This window comes from Mugil cephalus, chromosome 1, assembly GCF_022458985.1.
Source record: "Mugil cephalus isolate CIBA_MC_2020 chromosome 1, CIBA_Mcephalus_1.1, whole genome shotgun sequence".
Classification (NCBI taxonomy): domain Eukaryota; kingdom Metazoa; phylum Chordata; class Actinopteri; order Mugiliformes; family Mugilidae; genus Mugil; species Mugil cephalus.
Genome location: NC_061770.1, coordinates 28,874,886 through 28,896,962, shown reverse-complemented (window position 1 = coordinate 28,896,962; position 22,077 = coordinate 28,874,886). Strand labels below are relative to the sequence as shown.

At 45.9% G+C, this 22,077-nt stretch overlaps 1 protein-coding gene across 1 annotated transcript in view; it reads right to left on the bottom strand.

Moving 5' to 3' along the window:
- LOC125022815 (kinesin-like protein KIF1C) overlaps window positions 1-18,281 on the bottom strand; it is a 30,246-nt gene extending 11,965 nt beyond the window's left edge. Inside the window, 16 exon segments of the mRNA XM_047609756.1 lie at window positions 238-317; window positions 403-530; window positions 1,785-1,937; window positions 3,173-3,321; window positions 3,393-3,471; window positions 3,717-3,795; window positions 3,886-3,951; window positions 4,032-4,109; window positions 4,767-4,878; window positions 4,968-5,146; window positions 5,233-5,298; window positions 5,381-5,481; window positions 6,616-6,694; window positions 6,787-6,863; window positions 8,582-8,709; window positions 17,677-18,281. Of these exon segments, the coding sequence (XP_047465712.1) occupies window positions 238-317; window positions 403-530; window positions 1,785-1,937; window positions 3,173-3,321; window positions 3,393-3,471; window positions 3,717-3,795; window positions 3,886-3,951; window positions 4,032-4,109; window positions 4,767-4,878; window positions 4,968-5,146; window positions 5,233-5,298; window positions 5,381-5,481; window positions 6,616-6,694; window positions 6,787-6,863; window positions 8,582-8,687 (1,532 nt within the window). The 5' untranslated portion in view covers window positions 8,688-8,709; window positions 17,677-18,281.
- Between the last annotated feature and the right edge of the window lie 3,796 nt (window positions 18,282-22,077).

The window sequence follows — 22,077 nt, the reverse complement described above, 5'->3', positions numbered from 1 at the left end:
CATGTCCTCCGGCCCCAGAGACAGGGACACATAACGGAGGCTGTGACATGAACGATGTAAAAAGTTTCCGTGGTTCAGTCAAGACTTTTTTAAACCAACGAATAATCGTGTTGATGAATCGTGATTTCGATATAAATCTGAATGATCCTGTTTTTTTTTCTTCCTTAAACGTCCAGACGTGTCCTGGTCTCATATTATTAAAGGTCACAGAGCGAATCCTCATCACGATAAACTAACCTCTCCAGACGGATGGACTCTGTCTTCCTGAGTTTCTCCTCCCACGTCTCGTTGAGCTCAGCGATGATCTTCTCCGTTTCCTAGACAACGTCCACACAGCTGCTGTTAGTTTGAAGCCAACAAACGTCCGTCTCTACATGACAGCAGGTCCAGCCCACATCCTACCAGGAGTCTCTCAGCCGCCTCCTCTTTACTGATGGTCTCCGTGGCGACCGCCTCCTCTCCGTCCTCGCCGTCCTCCATCAGGTGGTCGGGTTCAGCAGGCGTGTCTCCGGCAGGGACGGGCTCAACGTCTGGAGGGACACAGGACGCAGAGACATGAAGAAAAGAAGCCAGGACAAAGACAAACCAGAGGACGAGAGGACGAGAGGACAAGGAGGTGAGGGAACGAGGAGATGAGGAGACGAGAGGACGAAGGGACAAAGAGATCAGAAGACAAGGTGATGAGGAGTCGAGGGTGTGAGGAGACAAGGGGACAAGAGAATGAGAGGACGAGAGGACAAGGAGGTGAGGGAATGAGGGAATGAGGAGATGAGGGGACAAGAGGATGAAGGGATCAGGAGACAAGGTGATGAGGAGTCAAGGGTGTGAGGAGACAAGGGGACAAGAGAATGAGGGGATGAAGGGACGAGGAGATAAGACGAAAAAGAGACAAGGGAACAAGGAGACGAGGGTACGAAGAGACGAGGAGAGAGATGAGGAGTCCAGGAGACAAGAGGACAAGGGGACAAGGGCCCGAGGAAACAAGTGTACTGACAAGGGTAGAAAGACAAACCGAGACAAAGACAAGACAAACAAGGGGACGAAGGGATGAGTGGACGAGGAGACAAGGGCATGGGGAGAGGAGGGGACGAAGGGACAAAGGGATCAGGAGACAAGGTGATGAGGAGTCGAGGGTGTTAGGAGACAAGGGGACAAGAGAATGAGGGAATGAGGGGACGAGGAGAGAGATGAGGAGTCCAGGAGACAAGAGGACATGGCGTCAAGGCCCGAGGAAACAAGTGTACTGACAAGGGTAGAAAGACAAACCAAGACAAAGACAAGACAAACAAGGGGACGAGGGGGCGAAGGGATGAGTGGACGAGGAGACAAGGGCATGGGGAGAGGAGGTGACGAAGGGACGAGGGGACGAGGGGACGAAGGGATCAGGAGACAAGGTGGTGAGGAGTCGAGGGTGCGAGGAGACAGGAGTAAAGACAAGGGTACGAAAACAAACCATGACAAAGACAAGAGGACAAGGGGACGAGAGATTGAGGGGACGAGGGGACAAGTTGTCTTAGTAGCTGCTGGAAGAGGAAGGACACATTTAATGAACTGATTCAGATATATTCATTTTATCTGGAGTCAGTCTGAAACAGATTAAAGATGAATCAGATTTAATCTGATTAAAGATTAATTAATCCATTAATCTGATTAAACATCTGAATTAATCCATTAATCTGATTAAACATCTGATTTAATCCATTAATCTGATTAAACATCTGATTCATTTAACAGCACTATTAAGACACGTCAGTATCAACATGATAAAAAGGTCCCACGCTCACCTGGAGGGGCGGAGCCATCTTTAGGTGCAATCCCATTGGCTGTGAGAGCCAGCTGCAGGGGGGAGGAAGAGGAGGAGGAGGAGGAGGAGGAGGAGGGGGAGGGGGAGGAGGAGACCCCTGTAACACCACTGAGGACGTTGTTGTTGTTGTTCACTTTAAGAGACAGAGACAGAGGAGGAGGAGTCAGAGACAGAGGAGGAGTCAGAGACAGAGGAGGAGGAGTCAGCTGGAATCTCAACAATCCTGGTTATGTCAAGAGCAGCTTGTAAATATATGAACACAAACGCGCACACACAGACACACACACAGTTGGTGTTGTCTGTAAATAGCCTTTAAACCTCCAGCAGACTAAGATGCCGCACATACTATGTTCACATAAACACACACTTAATTGGTGTTTATGTGCGTGTGTGTGTAAAGTATAAACAGTAATAATAGAAAAATAGAAATTTGCCTGCGTAAGTTGAGGAAAATCCAAATCTATTCCATGTAATGGAAGTGGATTTTTTATAGTGACCAACTCTGTTTGTCTTTCAGCCGTGGCTCCATGCGGCTACACGCATAAACAAGGAGGCGTAACTCGCTGTGATTGGTCGGTCAGGTTGACGACGTAATACGTCTGGTGTGTGGTGCATCAGCATAGAACTGCAATTTATAGAATGTGCCCTCGACGATCCCACGATCTCTGCAGTTTGACAGATCGTCTTCACGTTGTAATCGTTCATGATTTAATATCGTCATATTGCCCACCCCTAACAACAGTATAATAACTAGTAGAATAACTAGTGTAATAACCACTATAATAACCCATGTATTAATGTGTATATACCACTATAATAACCCATGTATTAATGTGTATATACCACTATAATAACCCATGTATTAATGCATGTATACCACTATAATAACCCATGTATTAATGTGTATATACCACTATAATAACCCATGTATTAATGCGTGTATACCACTATAATAACCCATGTATTAATGCGTGTATACCACTATAATAACCCATGTATTAATGCGTGTATACCACTATAATAACCCATGTATTAATGTGTGTATACCACTATAATAACCCATGTATTAATGTGTATATACCACTATAATAACCCATGTATTAATGCATGTATACCACTATAATAACCCATGTATTAATGTGTATATACCACTATAATAACCCATGTATTAATGCGTGTATACCACTATAATAACCCATGTATTAATGTGTATATACCACTATAATAACCCATGTATTAATGCGTGTATACCACTATAATAACCCATGTATTAATAACCCATATATTACTGTGTGTATACCACTATAATAACCCATGTATTAATGTGTGTATACCACTATAATAACCCATGTATTAATGCGTGTATACCAGCGTTGTCCAGCAGCTCCTGCAGGCCCTGGGAGAAGAGCAGGTTTCTCAGCCGTTCTACTTCAGACTTCAGCTCTCTGATGAGTTTGGCGTTGGGATCTTCATTGATCACAGCGTTGCAGCGAATCTGTTTGGCGCGGTCAGCGTACCTGGAGGAACATCAGGCCGAGTTAGACCACAGCCAGCTGGAGGCTACACTACACAGTGGACGGCAGCTGACCTCAGGGTGCTCAGTGTTTCTTCATAATTGATGTCAGCAGGACTTAGAGCAGCAATCATGGCCGTGCGAGAGTTCCCCCCTGGAACAAACACACAGCAAAACGTTCATGTCATCTCTTTGAATAACTCTGCTGCTCTCAGTCATTATGTCATTAGCCTTTGTGATATTAGTGTAGTCTGGTGTTTCCAATTGACTAGAATGAGTCTTTGTCCAGTTTAATGTTTGTTTCTCGTAGTTTTGACAACATGGGTGATGCAGAAAGTGGACGTGGATGACTGAGAACCTTCACAGAGGATAACATGGCGCTGCAGTAACATGACTTACCGAGGTTCTCCTTCAGCAGCCAGGTGAGAACAGAGTCTCTGTACGGGATAAAATCACTTCTCCTCTTCTTGCTGCTCTGCTGTGGATCAGAGACAAGAAGCCGACAGTTTTTCACTGAACACATGTGAACCAGAATCCTGGTCTTGTTTAACGGGCGGCGCTGACCTACCATTTCAGCCAAGGCCGAGATCACTTTCCCTAAGGTAGTGAGGGATTTGTTGATGTTCGCTCCTTCCTGAATGCACAAGTCAAATTCAGTGAAAGTGACAGAGGACAGATCAGAAATGAGTCATGAGACAAAGCGTGAGCTCCGACCTTGAGTCGAGTGCCTTTGGCCCCTGAAGAGTCTGCTCGCTCGCTTCCCGCCAGGTCCACCAGGCTGATCTTACTGACCTGAAGACAGACAACATGGACACTGAGGACACACCTGTGGACACCAGGCCGTCTCCTCACCACCGAAACACGCTCGCATGTAAGACTTTCTCAGACTTTAAGCCTCTGCAGGAACCCTGATATAAGTGCACAGGAGTAGTTTTATCATTTCTAACAATCACTGAGGTCGTCTGTAATCTAAATCCCGTGTGAATCGTCCATGTCTGTGATTTGTTAAGTACAAATGACACCGTAAATACCACACCACCATAATTCTCTTAACACAGAGGTCCTCTGATAATAATCCAGTGCAAATCTCTGTGATTGAGGGCTGAGCTTTTACATTTATGTGACTTTTGTTTGATCTGTCACTTAAGAGTCATGAAGGATGTGCTATAATATAATTCAAGGTCTGGACAGACGTCAGTCGAAAGGTCACTGAACCATTCACCGGTTTAGATGAAACCATTAAATCAATCATTAATGTGTTCATTGGCAAAGGTGGATTTAAATACCACCAGGTCGCTGGTATAGTTTGAAATTAGTGCTTTCTACAAAAGTTGAAATGAAGATCGAGTGTCGCTGCGTCTTGCTGCTACGTCGTCTTTAGTAGGTCACGTGACTTGGACGCACTGGCGTGTCTCCTGAGGCTTAATAAGGAAGACAAATCCCACCCACCTTCTCAGTGTCCAGGCTGGTCATCTGGTCGCGTCGTTTTTGGGTGAAGACGATGGTGAAGACGGCGTGTGACCTGGACGACGTCTCGTTCATGTTTGTAGCTGCAACCGTCCTGAAACCAACAACCAGACAGACACAAACATGAGAGACCGGCGCTGACGCCTCCCCCACCCCTTCACCATCACCGCTCTGGGGTCGGACCGAGCTTTGTTGCCGGCGTCCATCAGGTCCCGGATGTCGGTGAATCCGGTCACAGCCAGTTTGGACAGATCCTCCACGTAGGGCCCCAGGATGGGATGCTCTCGGACCCGCAGAGTCCCCTGGGACTTTGGGTTCAACAGGTCCCGAACCCGCTCGCAGTAGATCTCCATGTAGGACACCTGCAGACGGAGGAGACGGAGCTCAGCCAATCAGCATCCGATCAGTGAACCGGTCTGAGCCAATGGATCAAAGGTCGGAGGTTTACCTCCACGGAGTAGGTCAGGTCTGGATCCGTGTTTTCTCCTGTTCTTGAAAATAAATCCTCACACAGCTGGAAACAAATACAGATGAACATTAAAGATCATTAATGAGACTCAGTATTTATCCACTACAACAATCAAACCGTGAGCTACCTGTGGGATGATCCCTTCCTGTCCAGGCTCCTGTTTGCCCATCATGGTGTAGCTCTTTCCTGCGCCCGTCTGACCGTACGCAAAAATGCAAACATTGTATCCTGGAAAAATAACAGAGTGTTAAAAACAACCTATTTAATATCAGCATCAGTGGCTTCCACAATAATACTGGTATCTTTAAATAACCTCGCTAGGATCATTGCTAATATCTGAGATGACATTCAATAGGAGCATTAGCAGCATTAGCATTTGTAGCAACATGAGCACCAGCGCGTACGGTGACATTATTAAAATCAGACACATGTCTAGCAACTAGCATCTGAAATGTCACTTATTAGCACATGTAGCTTCATTAGGAGCAGCGCTAACGTAATAGGATTGTTATTAGCATTAGCATCTGTAGCTTTATTAGTATTAAGTCGTATTAAGACCAGATTCTGTAGCATCATCCCTAAACATCTGGGGCCGTATCCCAAAAGATTCTTAGTATAAAGTTTTGCTCCTAGTGGAGAAATTCTACGGAAACTCTGTGAAATATGATGAATAGAGTAGATGGCGGTAAAGATAGAAGCTGTTCCTGAAGAACCTTAGCTCTGAAGGTGAGATCTGTTACGAGCAGGGAGGAGCATCATGGGAAACGAATGGGAGCAAACAAATCCAATAATCAGCCTATGAACACTGAGACATTTTAAAGCAGATCTACTCTTTATTTCCTCTTCAGTCTGTCGATGTGACTCCATTCTGTGAACATCAGCACCAAAAGTGTGATGTTCTCCAGCTTTTAGCATCAATGAAATGATGCCTCATATCATACGTAGCAACGGGCTCAACCGCCACCTCCTCACTAAGATCTAATGTCCTGGAGTCACTGCATTAGCATCATAACTAGCTTCTGCAGCAAAGTCTATTAGCATTAGCCTATGTAGTATCACATCACCGCCAGCCTCATTAGCTCCTGTAGCATCGAGCTGAGGCTCATTAGCTGCGTTATCATTTATCATTCAACCCTCTGGAGTCCAGATCGAGAGGTTTACGTGGCCCAGCAACACAACTTAAAAGCTGGTCTATAGTTTGAAGTCAGCGTCTTCTACCAAGGTTGAAGCAGAGACTCGGTGGGAAGCAGCTTGGTCCTGCGTCGTGTTAGACTGGTCGTCTCCAGATGTTACGGTCTGACAGATGTGGTGGACGGTAATTGAACCTGGCGGCTGCAGATTAGCAGACATTAGCAGCCGTACCTTCGAAGGCGTGCAGCAGCATCTCCTCTCCAATGTCCTTATACACCTGCCTCTGGGACGCGAAGCCGGGGTCATCAGCCTGCAGGAACACAAACACACTGCCCGGTTATCACTGCGGCCGTGCGGGTTTCCTGTGTGTGTGTGTTTGTGTGTGTGCGATGGTGTGATCACCGTGGTGTGTGACCAGTAGGAGTAGTCGAAGGTGAAGTTCTTGGCTCCATCTTTGGTCTGTTTGGGGTTGGTGATGCCTGGAAATAAAAGGAAAGTTTGGATCATTAAACTCCACTAGTCCAGAAGTATGTGGACGTCCCCTGTACCCTTAAACTGGGGGGACACGAGGCTGGACGATGTTTGTGTGGGTGAGAGTGCGTTCAGACGGACACGTGGCTGCTGAGGACAGTCCTCCAGGGACAGTCTGTCATAAATGAGGTGAACCTCGTGCAGAGTTCTGGGTCTGAAGGTTTCACTTCAGCCCGACACTAAAAGTGTCTCTGGTTCCTTCAGAGACGTGAGAGTCGTCCATCGTGAAATGTCCGTTTGGTTCCTGCCTCTGACCAGGGTTTAACATGTCACCACTTCTCCCTCTGTCCTCATCACTTCCTGTCTTCACCAGCGACGTTTAGACACAGACACACAAAGAAAAGCGAACGGGTTCGTCTCTGTCGGTGTCAGGACCAGAGTCATTTCTTTCATCTCAGCCACAGACCAGAACCACGTCCCTGATGGGTTGTGTGTTGTTGTGTGTTGTTGTTGTGTGTTGTTGTGTGTTGTTGTTGCGTTGCTGTGTGTTGTTGTTGCGTTGTTGTGTGTTGTTGTTGTGTCCTGATGTGTTGTTGTTGTGTTGTTGTATTGTTGTTGTGTTGTGCGTTGTGTTGTTGTTGTTGTGCGCTGGTCTTACAGGTGTTGTTTCCCTGCATGTGGATGACACACTTTGCGTTGCTGTGTTGTTGTTGTGTTGTTGTTGTTGTGTTGTGTTGTGTTGTGTTGTGTTGTGTTGTGTTGCTGTGTTGTGCGTTGTGTTGTTGTTGTGTTGTTGTTGTGTTGTGTAGTTGTGCGCTGGCCTTACAGGTGCTGTTTCCCTGCATGTGGATGACACACTTTGCGTTGCTGTTGTTATGTTGTGCGTTGTGTTGTTGTTGTGTTGTTGTTGTGTGTTGTGTTGTGTAGTTGTGCGCTGGCCTTACAGGTGCTGTTACCCTGCATGTGGATGTTGTGTTGTTGTTGTTGTGTTGTGTAGTTGTGCGCTGGCCTTACAGGCGCTGTTTCCCTGCATGTGGATGTTGTGTTGTTGTGTGTTGTTGTCGTGTTGTTGTGTTGTTGTGTTGTGTTGTGTAGTTGTGCGCTGGCCTTACAGGTGCTGTTTCCCTGCATGTGGATGACACACTTTGCGTTGCTGTGTTGTTGTGTTGTTGTCGTGTTGTTGTTGTTGTGTTGTGTAGTTGTGCGCTGGCCTTACAGGTGTTGTTTCCCTGCATGTGGATGTTGTGTTGTTGTGTGTTGTTGTCGTGTTGTTGTGTTGTTGTGTTGTGTTGTGTAGTTGTGCGCTGGCCTTACAGGTGCTGTTTCCCTGCATGTGGATGACACACTTTGCGTTGCTGTGTTGTTGTGTTGTTGTCGTGTTGTTGTTGTTGTGTTGTGTAGTTGTGCGCTGGCCTTACAGGTGTTGTTTCCCTGCATGTGGATGTTGTGTTGTTGTGTGTTGTTGTCGTGTTGTTGTGTTGTTGTGTTGTGTTGTGTAGTTGTGCGCTGGCCTTACAGGTGCTGTTTCCCTGCATGTGGATGTTGTGTTGTTGTGTGTTGTTGTCGTGTTGTTGTTGTTGTGTTGTGTTGTGTAGTTGTGCGCTGGCCTTACAGGTGCTGTTTCCCTGCATGTGGATGACACACTTTGCGTTGCTGTGTTGTTGTGTTGTTGTCGTGTTGTTGTTGTGTTGTGTTGTTGTGTTGTGTAGTTGTGCGCTGGCCTTACAGGTGCTGTTTCCCTGCATGTGGATGACACACTTTGCGTTGCGTCCCGTCTCTCTGGAGTTGAACGGTCGGACTCGGACCGCCACCTTCACCGATGCACCCGCCATCCTGTAGCTCCGCCCACCAGGCCTGAGGACAGCCAATCAGAAAACACCAGCATGACAGACGGCACAGAACCTCAGCTGTTCCTCACACCTCAACCTTTCATCCTTTTTCTTTTTCTCATCCCTCGTTTTACAGTCAATGCTTTTCCGTCTCTTTTCCGTCTCTTTTGTCTCTTTTCCGTCTCTTTTCCGTCTCTCCTCCTTTCATTTCATGACTCTCCTCTCCTCTCCTCTTTTTTTCCAGCCCCAGTTCTTCCTTTTCCTCCTCCCTCACTGTTTAATTCACTCTTTCCACAGTTTGACCTGACACACATGTGAGTGTTGACTCTACGGACGGAGTCTGGACGTAAACAGGTGAAACTCTGACGGGTGTAACAGGATAAACATGACGTTATACGAGTGTCAGGTAGTTTCTGAGGTTTCTGCTTTAACACCAAACGTGGTCCCTGTCCCTGAGCCAGGACGAGCTTTCCCAGCTTCACCTCCGTCCACTCGCTGCAAAACAAACCAGAGTCCAGATGGAGCTGAGGCTGGAGGGTGGAGCTGCTCCTACACCATCTACCACCATCTACCACCATCTACCACCATCTACCACCACCTACCACCACCCACCGCATCATCTCTGTGTCGTGGTTCTGCTTTTTAAGGAGCAGGAACCTGAAACCTGAACGTTTGGCCTGTAGCACATATACATTTATTTATTTGTCTCAGGACTCTACGTTCTCTACGTTTCCTTGGTAAAGAACACAATCATTTAGTGTTTTGAACGTTGCTTGGAGTGAGATGTATATTTTTAGGGGGCGTGTGTTTCAGGATCATGTGTTAGTGTATTAGTGTAATAAAGGATGAATGATGTCGTGTAGGGGGCGGAGCTAAGCGCTGGTAGGTAGATGTCGTGTAGGGGGCGGAGCTAAGCGCTGTTAGGTAGATGTCGTGTAGGGGGCGGAGCTAAGCGCTGGTAGGTAGATGACGTGTTGGGGGGCGGAGCTAAGCGCTGGTAGGTAGATGTCATGTAGGGGGCGGAGCTAAGCGCTGGTAGGTAGATGACGTGTCCTTTCAACTTAAAAGCCCTGAAGTGCTTCATATACAACTCAACTTATACTTATACTATAATTATACTTATACTTGTAGTATTTGTTTTTGCCTTTTTCCATCTTTACTCCTCTTCTACTTTCCGTCTGTTCTTTCCTTCAACCCTTTGTTTTTATCTCTCTCTCATTACTCCTCCCTCAGCTCCTCCCTCCCTCCCTCCTTCCTTCCTTCCTTCATTCCTTCCTCCCTCTCTCTACATTCCTGTCCTGTGTTATGAGTCTCCTCGTCGTCGTGGAAACCACAGTCCCCTTCATCCCCTCTTTCCTAGTTGTCTTCGTCTCATTGTCTCTAGTTTTTCATACTCTCTCTCTCTCTCTTTGTTCGTCTATGTCGAACGCCCTCAGGTCAAACATCACTGTTTGTTCTGCTGGAAAAACTCAGATAGTGTCACTGTGTGTTACTGTGTGTGTTACTGTGTGTTACTGTGTGTTACTGTGTGTGTGTTACTGTGTGTCACTGTGTGTTACTGTATGTTACTGTGTGTGTTATTGTGTGTTACTGTGTGTGTTACTGTGTGTTACTGTGTGTGTTACTGTGTGTCACTGTGTGTTACTGTGTGTGTGTTACTGTGTGTTACTGTGTGTTACTGTGTGTGTTACTGTGTGTGTGTTACTGTGTGTCACTGTGTGTTACTGTATGTTACTGTGTGTTACTGTATGTGTGTTATTGTGTGTTACTGTATGTGTGTTATTGTGTGTGTGTTACTGTGTGTCACTGTGTGTTACTGTATGTGTGTTATTGTGTGTGTGTTACTGTGTGTGTTACTGTGTGTTACTGTATGTGTGTGTTACTGTGTGTGTTACTGTGTGTGTTACTGTATGTGTGTTATTGTGTGTGTGTTACTGTGTGTCACTGTGTGTTACTGTATGTTACTGTGTGTGTTATTGTGTGTTACTGTGTGTGTTACTGTGTGTTACTGTGTGTGTTACTGTGTGTCACTGTGTGTTACTGTGTGTGTGTTACTGTGTGTTACTGTGTGTTACTGTGTGTTACTGTGTGTGTTACTGTGTGTGTGTTACTGTGTGTGTGTTACTGTGTGTCACTGTGTGTTACTGTATGTTACTGTGTGTTACTGTATGTGTGTTATTGTGTGTTACTGTATGTGTGTTATTGTGTGTGTGTTACTGTGTGTCACTGTGTGTTACTGTATGTGTGTTATTGTGTGTGTGTTACTGTGTGTGTTACTGTGTGTTACTGTATGTGTGTGTTACTGTGTGTGTTACTGTGTGTGTTACTGTATGTGTGTTATTGTGTGTGTGTTACTGTGTGTGTTACTGTGTGTTACTGTATGTGTGTTATTGTGTGTTACTGTATGTGTGTTATTGTGTGTGTGTTACTGTGTGTCACTGTGTGTTACTGTATGTGTGTTATTGTGTGTGTGTTACTGTGTGTGTTACTGTGTGTTACTGTATGTGTGTGTTACTGTGTGTGTTACTGTGTGTGTTACTGTATGTGTTACTGTGTGTCACTGTGTGTTACTGTATGTGTGTTATTGTGTGTGTGTTACTGTGTGTGTTACTGTGTGTTACTGTATGTGTGTTATTGTGTTAAGCAAACAGCAGCAGGTTATTGATGCAAGTCATCAATCATCTGTCAGAGTCACTGGTAGTCAGCTGGTGTGTGTTAGTGTGTGTGTGTGTTAGTGTGTGCGTGTTACTGTGTGTTACTGTGTGTGTTACTGTGTGTTACTGTGTGTGTGTGATAAACACATAACTGACATTCCTGCAGTAACAAAGTCACACAGTAGATGATGAGTCCTGGATTCTCTCCAGCTCCTCCATGAAAACTCAGTGTGTGTTTAGTGTGTGTGTGTGTGTTTAGTGTGTGTGTGTGTGTGTGTCTGTGTGTGTGTGTGTGTGTGTGTGTGTGTGTGTGTGTGTGTTTAGTGTGTGTGTGTGTGTGTGTGTCTAGTGTGTGTGTGTGTGTGTGTGTCTGTCTGTGTCTGTGTCTGTGTGTGTGTATGTGTCTGTGTGTGTTTTATTAATCTGAATTTTTCTGAATTATTTTCACTCATTCAATTTCACATTTACTACAAAAAATATTAAAATAATAATAAAAAGTTCTATTAACATTTTATTACCAACAATAATGTTTTAGTAAATTTTTGGGAATTCATTTTATATTTTTCCCACTCAACATGTTTTTCACAGATTTCTTTCTGCATTTATACATATATATATATATATATGTATATATATATATATATTTATTTTTTTTAATTATTTTTATTGTTTCAATATTTTAAATAAATAAATTTTATTGATAATATTCATCAGTTTTATGAAATATTTTCTATTTCTGAACATTATTTATTTATTTGCCTTTTTATTTTGTTGATAAATTTGACAGGTTTTAATTGTGTCTTTTAAGGACATTGTGAGACATTTTGTCACCATCTCAGGACAAACTGTGTGTGTTTTTATTACTTCTGATAAATCTGATTATTAACCACATTTAATGTTTGTTCCATTGGATTCACTGAGGAACATGAACATCTGAATGTGAATGTTCTTTTAAATGCGAGACACACACACACACACACACTAAACACACACACACATTAAACACACACACACACTAAACACACACACACTAAACACACACACACACACACTAAACACAGAGAGTGAAAGCAGCAGCAGAGTGTGTGTTTGCTCTGTCAACACAGAGACACACACAAATACACACACACACACACACACACACACACACACACACACACACACACAGAGACAAGATGGTGGCCACAGATACTGGATTGTGCTCTAATCTTATTGTGTGAGAGTGGAGGTGAGTGAGCAGCCTTCATACCACAGGCTGTAAGTCTGACTTCACGCTGCAGGCATCCCGACACACACACACACAGTGACACACACACTGACACACACACAGGGACACACACAGCGGCTGGTTGGACGGGCCCGGCTGGTTCAGCTGCTGCTGCTCAAACTAACCAGCTGTTTAAACGAGAACCGGGTCTTTCACCTCCAGACGGAAACCAGACGCAACAACGAGGACGCACAACACAAATACACACTCCTTCTTCTTCTTCTTCTTCTTCTTCTTCTTCTTCTCCTCCTCGTCCACGTTTCAGACGTCACATCTGCTCAGACTCCAACATCTGTAGGTAACTACAGGTCAAACTGAGTGTGAAGCTGGAGGAGACCAAGCACTGACCAGACCAGCAGCTTAGAGACGAGGCCCGAGGGCCTGGTTCTGGTTCCTTCCTGGTTCTAGCCTGGTTCTGGTTCCGGCCTGGTTCTGGTTCTAGCCTGGTTCTGGTTCCTGCCTGGTTCTAGCCTGGTTCTAGCCTGGTTCCTGCCTGGTTCTAGCCTGGTTCTAGCCTGGTTCCTGCCTGGTTCTAGCCTGGTTCTGGTTCCAGCCTGGTTCTGGTTCCAGCCTCTGCTCGGCCACAGTCCGGTTTCATGGACGTTCATTGTCAGCCACCACGCGCTCAGATCAGCCTCGTGTTTGTGCAGAGTTGGACGCTACGAACATTCATGGTATTTATTGTTCACGACATTTTCTACAGGTTGAGACGAATGAACGGACGGAGGACAGATCGAGGACGGACCGAGGACGGAATGAGGACAGACTGAGGACGGCCCGAGGACAGATCGAGGACGGACGGAGGACGGAATGAGGACAGACTGAGGACGGATCGAGGACAGACTGAGGACGGACTGAGGACAGACTAAGGACGGACGGAGGACGGAATGAGGACGGACCGAGGACAGATCAAGGACGGACCGAGGACGGACCGAGGACGGACTGAGGACGGACGGAGGACGGACTGAGGACGGACGGAGGACGGAATGAGGACGGACCGAGGACAGATCAAGGACGGACCGAGGACGGACCGAGGACGGACTGAGGATGGACGGAGGACAGATCAAGGACGGATCCAGGACGGAGTGAGGACGGACTGAGGACGGACTGAGGACGGACCGTCTCACTGGGACGAGCAGTAAATACTGTAGCGTAGCTTCGTGTTAGCGCCGCCTCTGATTAAACAACAGGAATCATCACGGTTTCATTGGATCTGAGAGATTTGTTCACATCTAAACGTGTTTAAACGTCGGTGACGTCGACAGCAGCAGATAAACTGATAAAAGCTTCAAATCTACTGAATCTTTTTCAGGATAAAACCTCTTAAATATTTTCACACCTGCTACACAAACATATCGTGAAGGATAAAGTTGTGTTGTTTAACCACGAAGGGTCTGGAACCTGCACCAGGTCCAGTCAGAGCCGGGGGGACAGGTCATCCAGGACGGGGACTGTCCCCTGGAGACGCCTGGTCCCCCTGAAGACACCAAACGGTGCGATTCCTCCTCTAACCGGTCGACCACTGATCCACTGGAGTCATGTGATCCAGGTCTGACGTCCATCAGAGCTTTGAGACGTGATCCGTCCTCACGTCTCACGCGTGTCCATACGTTCTGTCTCCACAGGTCCTCAGACCCTCGGTTCTTTTCCGTCTCGTTTCATGTCTCAGAACTTAAACCTTTTTTATGTGATTTCTGGCGGATGTGTCTGCTTCCTTCCCTGTGGTTTGTGGCTGATGTTCAGGTGGAAACGTCTCTGGATTATTACAGGTGAGCTACGTTTAAAGAGGACGTCCCGTTTATCACGTTTATCTCTGCGACTGGTTCTGATGATGAATCCACTGCGACCGTTTTTTACATCTAACCACGCCCACTTCCAACTTCTGACCAATCACAGAGCGGTAACCGGACGCGAGGTAAACGTTCTGTGTCGAGAAGGAGCCGCGAGAAATGAACGACGTCAGTTTGTTCTTCAGCCTGTCGTTCCCATGTGGAGGCCTCCCTGCAGGAATGTGATAATGAATGGTCTTCATACCACACACACACACACACACACACACACACACACACACACACACACACACAGACACACACACACACACACCGGGCTAAACTTAGCGGCGGGCTGGACCTGACGCCTCGTCCGTACAGAACATTTAACGCCGTTTGGTTTGAGGCGTCTCTACATCCTGTTCCCATGACAGGCGGCCGCGTGTTGCCTTCAAGTGCAGTGAGAAATACGAGCATTGTGTCTGAACGGCAAACAGCCCCGGGGGCCCTGGCGGAGAGAAAACACACACGGCCGGGTCACATGACTTCAGCTCAAACATGGGATTATAAACAGCAGCGTCACCACCAACCCGGACCCTCCAGAGCCGAGGTGTCAAACATACGGCCCGGGGGCCAGAACCGGCCCGTCAGAGGGTCCAGTCTGGCCCGGGGGACGATTCTGTAAAAACGACACTGACGACAGCAGCTGAACATTTTGGATAAAGTAAGAAACTGCACGGTTGTTGATTACACGTAGCTTTAGTTCTTTGCACTGAAGCGTTTAGTGTTTGGGGCTTTGAGAGTCGACCACTAGCTCCTAAAACCAGGTCTGACCTGAACTCCTCACTGCAGCCGCCACACGTTACAGACGAAATGATTGGATGATTAGATGTTGAAGAGGAGAAGGACGTCGGGTAAATTTGTCTCATATTTTTTCTTGCTTTTCAAAGGTTAAACTGAGACTTTGGGCACAAAGAGCTGCTTCAAGTGACTGGTGGTTAATATGTAGACGCGATAAAACGAAATCACTTTACGATCCACTTCAGCCTCATTTAGTCCAGAGACCGGAGACTCTCCTCCTACTGAGCATGTGCAGACGGAGCCCGGCTGCAGAAAACAAGGTCTGAACCGTTCGGTCCGTGAGTTTTACTCGTTGGGTTTTCAGCTCAGGAACGGACGATAAAATTTAAATATTCTAAACTTTAAAATGAAATCTGAGGTATTTTTCTCTATCGGGGAAAAAAATGGACAAACAAATTCTCTGTTTCTAAAAACAAAAAGTAAAATCAGTAGAAGAAGCACCTGTTTTTTTTTTTTTCTCATATTGTGCGACCAGAAGCTGTTTGTCGTACGTGTGAGGACGAGTTTGTGTAACAGCAGCTGATGGACATGTTATTTTCCAAACCAATAAAAACGTGTCAGGGAAGAAATGACGCAGGAAAAATACGCTGCACATTTCACATGAAAACTAAAACTGACTCAAAATAAAGACGACACACGGGCGGCGAACAGCTAGCACGTAGCTAGCATTACTAGCTAACATTAGCCTGATGATGATAAGTTGTCCTTAAAACCAAGCCTCTGAGAGTCTTCGGGCTCTTTTATATTTCACACGCCTTCTTTTATCTTTTATAGGACCCGTCTGCAGGAACCTTCGGACGCTGCCTGCGCCGCCGTGACTCATCGCTACCTGCACCTGATAAATCTGAATCGCTCTCTAACAACAACAACAACAACCTGAGCACAAGTTGGCACAGACTCGGCTTCATTTCTGTTTGTGCTTCCTGCTGGAAACATTTCACCCAACATGAGCCTGGAGAAGCTCCTCAGAACCGGTTAAAAATGTCAGAGATGGAGGAAGAGCTGGAAACACTAACGAGGAAACGCGCCCAGGAAAACGTGAACATCTCACATCCCAGGACGACGGTCTGAGACCAGGTCTGAGTCCAGGTCTGAGTCCAGGTCTGAGACCAGGTCTGAGTCCAGGTCTGAGACCAGGTCTGGATCCAGGTCTGAGTCCAGGTCTGAGTCCAGGTCTGGATCCAGGTCTGAGACCAGCTCTGATTAATCTGAGAGTCAGGTCTACAGGTAAACTACGACACGAGGCAGGAGGTTAGGAACAAGGAGCCACGACCTGAAGAAGCAGAAGAAGAAGAAGAAGAAGAAGAAGCTTCCAGCTACATGCTAACACTGGATGCTAACTCATGTATAGAGCAGCATTAGCCTGAGTGCTAACATGTGGCACAGCAGACATTTAACATTCCTCATGTGGACACACACACAGTAACACACACAGTAACACACACACACAGTAACACACACAGAAGTGTCATGTTGAAGTAGTGTATATGTGTTACTGTGTGTGTGTGTTACTGTGTGTCTGTGCCTCAGGTTATTGGTTTTGTGCTGTTGCCTAATAACATCAGAGCATGAATCCAAACAACATGCAGCTAAAAATACACAACACACACACACACACACACACACACACACACAGACACACACACACACACACACACACACACACAGACACACAACACACACAACACACACACACGACTCACACACACACACTCACACACACACACACACACACACACACACACACACACACACACACACACACACACAGACACACACGCTCAGATAGCTGAGATGCCAGCTGGGAGCTGCTGTAGCCTCTCAGACTAACTTTAGCCGGAGACATGAGCAAGAGAAGTGAGTCTGATTCTGTCAGTGTGTGGACACTGCTACGTTTAAACACACACACAGACACACACACACACACACAGACACACACACACACACACAGTAACACACACTCACACAAACAGACACACAGACACTTCTGATCACTTATATGATGATGATGGTGTAAATAAACCACTGAGCTCAGGCTGAATGAAACATGAACAGATCAGAAATGATCTGAAACTTCAGCTGTGACACAATCACATAAACACACTGACTTTACATTCATCATGTATTTACTGATCAGCTGTTACTGATCCGATCAGCTGTTTGTTATTGATCTGATCAGCTGATACTGATCCGATCAGCTGATACTGATCCGATCAGCTGATTCTGATCCGATCAGCTGTTTGTTATTGATCCGATCAGCTGATTGTTATTGATCCGATCAGCTGATTGTTATTGATCGGATCAGCTGTTTGTTATTGATCCGATCAGCTGATTGTTGTTGATCGGATCAGCTGATCGGATCAGTAACACCGGGGTGCTGGTAGCCAGTGGCTCCGATTGGAGCGGGGCTGTTGTCCGGTACCGACCGGGTCGTGACTCACCTCTACCGGAGCGACGGAAACCGAGTCTCGTGGAGGCCACGCGCTGACCCGTTCACAGAGTCTCCATCCGGGACATAAACAAACAAATAAACGGACAGATCGGTGTGTGGGTCCTCTCTGGTCCCGGTCCCGGTCCCGGTCCCGGTCCTGGTCCCGGTGCGGGCCTGTCGGTACCGGGGAAGCCGGGGGGGGGGGGGGGGCGCTGCTGTGTCTCCGCCTTGGAAGAAAAGTTTTAACGGACTCTAACCGGCTCCGCTCCGGTTCAACGGCGGCTCGCTCTCAACTTTTCCCCCGAGCTGACGTCACCGTCCGGTAACGGGGGGCCGTGGGTGGAGGGAGGAAAACGGTGAACGGAGGTGGAGGAAAGTTGAGGCCCGCGGTGAATCACGGCAGGTCCGGCTCTGAAAACTCGGTAATCCGGGAGTTTGTCCGGCCGGTGGCCGCTTCTCCGGCTGCTGTCGGCGGGGCGGGCGGGGGGGGGTCACCGGCGGACCGGGTCCGAGCGGAAAGTTTGAACGGAAACCGGAGGAAAGGAGAGAGAAGAGGGGGAGAGAGGCAGAGAGGCTGGCCGGTGGCCTGGCCGCGCGGCGGGTGAGTGCGTGTGATTGCGGGCGCGTCCCCGTGAGCCGTCAGCCCTGCGGGGACGCGCTGTTCGTCCCCGACAGACAGAGGTCTCACTCTGACACAGTTTCCTGGGACCAACACATTCTTCTAGTCTCAGCTCCTTTAACCCTTAAAGGAGACATGTCTGGTAACTTCAGGTTTAGTGTCACGTGGTTTTCACTGAGCCAATCAGAGAAGATCCAGGAAACATTGTCAGGTCTAATCAGGGTCTAATGTGGTCTACAAGGTCCCCCTCTGAACTGGTTTATTAGGAACCATGAAGAAGAACAAGTGTCCTAATGTTTCTAATGATGTTCTAATGTGATAAATACATGTTGACATTAGTTTAGGACCAGGAACCAGACGTGAGTCATTCATTCATCTGGATTTAACACAGGAAAAGTCAAAAAGAGTATTTTAATGTCCTACAATAAGACTCTAGGGTTGTACAAGCACAACGTCTTTATTTCTACTTTTCTCTCTATATTTTTATAAAAACATTCCTGTCAAATGTCTCGTCAAACAAGGACAAGGACGTGTCTCCCATACGCGGGATAAATAAACCATGTAGCTGCTGGTTACTGTTTCACAAGGACCATTTTACTAATTAATTAATCATACTACACATTATGGTTCACATTTTCACTTTTTTCTCTCTTCCTTTCAGAGCTAACTAAGCTAACTAAGCGCCTGTTTACGACTCTGCAGCCACCAGCCGGCAATTAACAAAGAATTTAATTTAATTAAAGGATTATTAAATTTACATGCATGAGTGATGATTTCTACATGGCCACAGCTATATTGTTGTATGAAACATAGTTTTCTGTCAGCATAGTGCTGTTGCTGATGCTATTCTGTAAATGTCAAAGCTCTGCTGCACCCGTAATGTTGTGGCAGGTGGTTGGAGGCAAAACAACGTCACAAGACAGGACATTTCCTTCAGGAGATGAGGCCGTTAATAATAAACTAGCTAGCTAGCTAAAGGCTAGAGAAATGTGTGTTTTAAATGTCCGGTTAAACAGCTTAATGTTCAAGCTAACGTGTTTGTATTTGTGTGATACTGAGATTTAACTGTGACTGGGTCGATTGTCGGGGTTGGTCCTGATATTTGTGCTCGGTTTGGCTTCAAAACACAGTTTTACGCTAACGTTTGATAGCGAACATTAATGTGACGTGTGCTCTGTTAGAACCCTAAGTCTGAGATATGTTGTTTAAGTAAAATAAACATCTACTTTCTGCATCAACTCATGTCAACACAGAGACCCTCATTAAGATGTGTGTACATGTGTGTGTTTTAAGTGTGGATTAATGTCGTTTAATTTGATCACTTACACACATTTACATCGTTTTAAGACCTAATTACTCAACTTTATATTTGTTTCTTAACCCATTCCTGTTTCAGGTATCTCTGTTCATTTATGTTATTTTAAGAGTTTCCTTTATATTTAGCTGTTTATTTAATTTAATTCGATTTGATATTATTATTATATATTTTATTAGTAAGAAACCAAATATTCTGTTTGTGTGTTCTAACAGTTTTTTTCTGTCCCTGCTGTCGAGCTGCAACCAACACAAACTTCGTTAAACAACATTAAACTGAAACAACAGCATCATCTCAGCATGTAACACACAAACAGAGACATGTAGAGACATGTCAGACTGACAGTGGGATAATCAGAGCTGCAGTGACTTTATATTATTATTACTTATTACGATCATTGGCAGAAATAGACGACAGCAAAATCTAATTTTTCTTAGGGCCCCATGGAGGCTTGGGCTGACTCTGCTTCCTTTTCTTCATCTTTTATCAATATGCACCTCACCATCATTCCTATGTGTGCAATGTATATTATTCGGTCTCTATTTCTTGTACATGATGATTTTTTTATTTTTATTTTATCTATTAATCACAGCAGGGCCTCTTTGTGATCCTGTCAACCGGACAGAGTGGCTCCTCTTGTCTGAAGGAGACGATCTTTGTCTCCGTGTCCTCCCCCAGATTAGAAGCAGAGGGGCAGCGTTTAAAGGAGCAGTCCGTCCGGTTTTAAGGACCACAGAGGGTCCGTCAGCTGATGTGATCCGAGCTGAGGGACGTCCTCCCTCCAGAGACGGGGACGTCTCTGAGACTCTCAGACCGTTGTCAGCAGAAGGTTAAACTGTCAGTCCGTCATCAGCTGATTTATGATGTTAGTCAGATAATCTCCCTGAAGGAGGATTCGCCGCAGGACTCAGAGTCTAAACCTGTCCTGTCATCTGGGCTTCGGGTTGAGTTACGTCACTGAGGGTCCTCACTAGGATAGAAATACATACGAGTGTATGGACAAACAAGGGAGGGTGGGGTCAGGAAACACCTGGGAGTCAGGAAACACACACACACACACACACACACACACACACACACACTGTGTTACTACCATTGTGTGGCTAAACCTGTTAAGATGAGTCATAAAATACGTTTCAGTTTCTGCCCCTTTGACCTTTGACCTGCTGCTGATTCACAGCTCAGCTGAGTCCTGATTGGTCCACACCACGTCCTCAGGGAGGACATGTGACGTACTGAACCCTGAGGAGGTGGAGCTCTGGGGTCAGAGGTCACAGGGTACAAGGGTCCAGACCAGAGCCATATATCAGAGAGAGTCTGTCCAACCAGGGAACAGAGCGTCTGATCTGTCCCTCTGTGCTGATTGGTTCTGAGCTGGTCACGTGTTTCATGGGCGCCATGTTGGATCCATCTAACCAATATTCACCCATAGAGAAGTGGCAATAACAGAGAATAAAGTTGGATTAAAAGGTAAAATATGCCGCAGTGCTCAGCCTACGGCTCCAGCACAGGATCAGGAAAACACGGAGGAAACTCCACCGTTTCCCCAGTGAATAAAAACAGAGAAAGTTATGGAGCAGAAGATTAAAAGGAAGAACTGGATGTCAGCTGGTTTCTCTCTATTATGTGATGAGGTAAATGTCAATGTCTCTGTTTGACGTTTGTTAAGATTTTATATAGAAAAATAAAGTCACACCATCATTAATGTGAACCTTGATCTCAGAAACATCCAACACCACTTTACACATGAATGAAGTCTGAAGTTAGCCTAGCCTTATGCTAGCTCTATGCTAACTAGTTATCTAGACTAAAGGCTAAAATAGCAGCTAGCGTCATATATACTGTGAAACAAATTGACACATAACTTACTATTAAGTTATTATAGCTAATTGCGCGCTAATGCTATAATGATAATACTAAATAACAGTATTTATAATTTTTCTGAGTAATTTGAACCTTTTAACGGTGATGGATGAACACGGAGACTGAGGAGAAGGTAAACACAGCTCCATGACTGATGAGGTGATTGGGCTACAAAGCATTTTACAGCTCATTTAAGATATTTAAAGTAAGTAGACGCTGGGAAATTTAAGTGAGGACCTTTTACATATTGACCGATGTTGGTAATAACTTTTATTTTATCATAGCACATCCTCCCCATAGAGTTACACTGTAGAATCTAACCTCTGATGTAGCAAACATGGCGCCATGATTGGAGTCGACCAGACTCTCTCTAATATACGGCTCTGGTCCAGGCAGAGCTGCCGCTCCCTCTGCTGGACATGACGCCTCATTACAGCCTCTCACCTTTAAAGTCAAAGTCAAAGGCAGTGGGATCACTTCATACTTAGTTATAGTTGTCTTCATTCATCGGACAGATGGAGTCTGGTCTGGTCTAGGTTCGTCTGTTTTTATTAAGATCCCCGTTAGCTGCTACCATGCTAACATACTCTGATAATATAATAAATCATAAAACA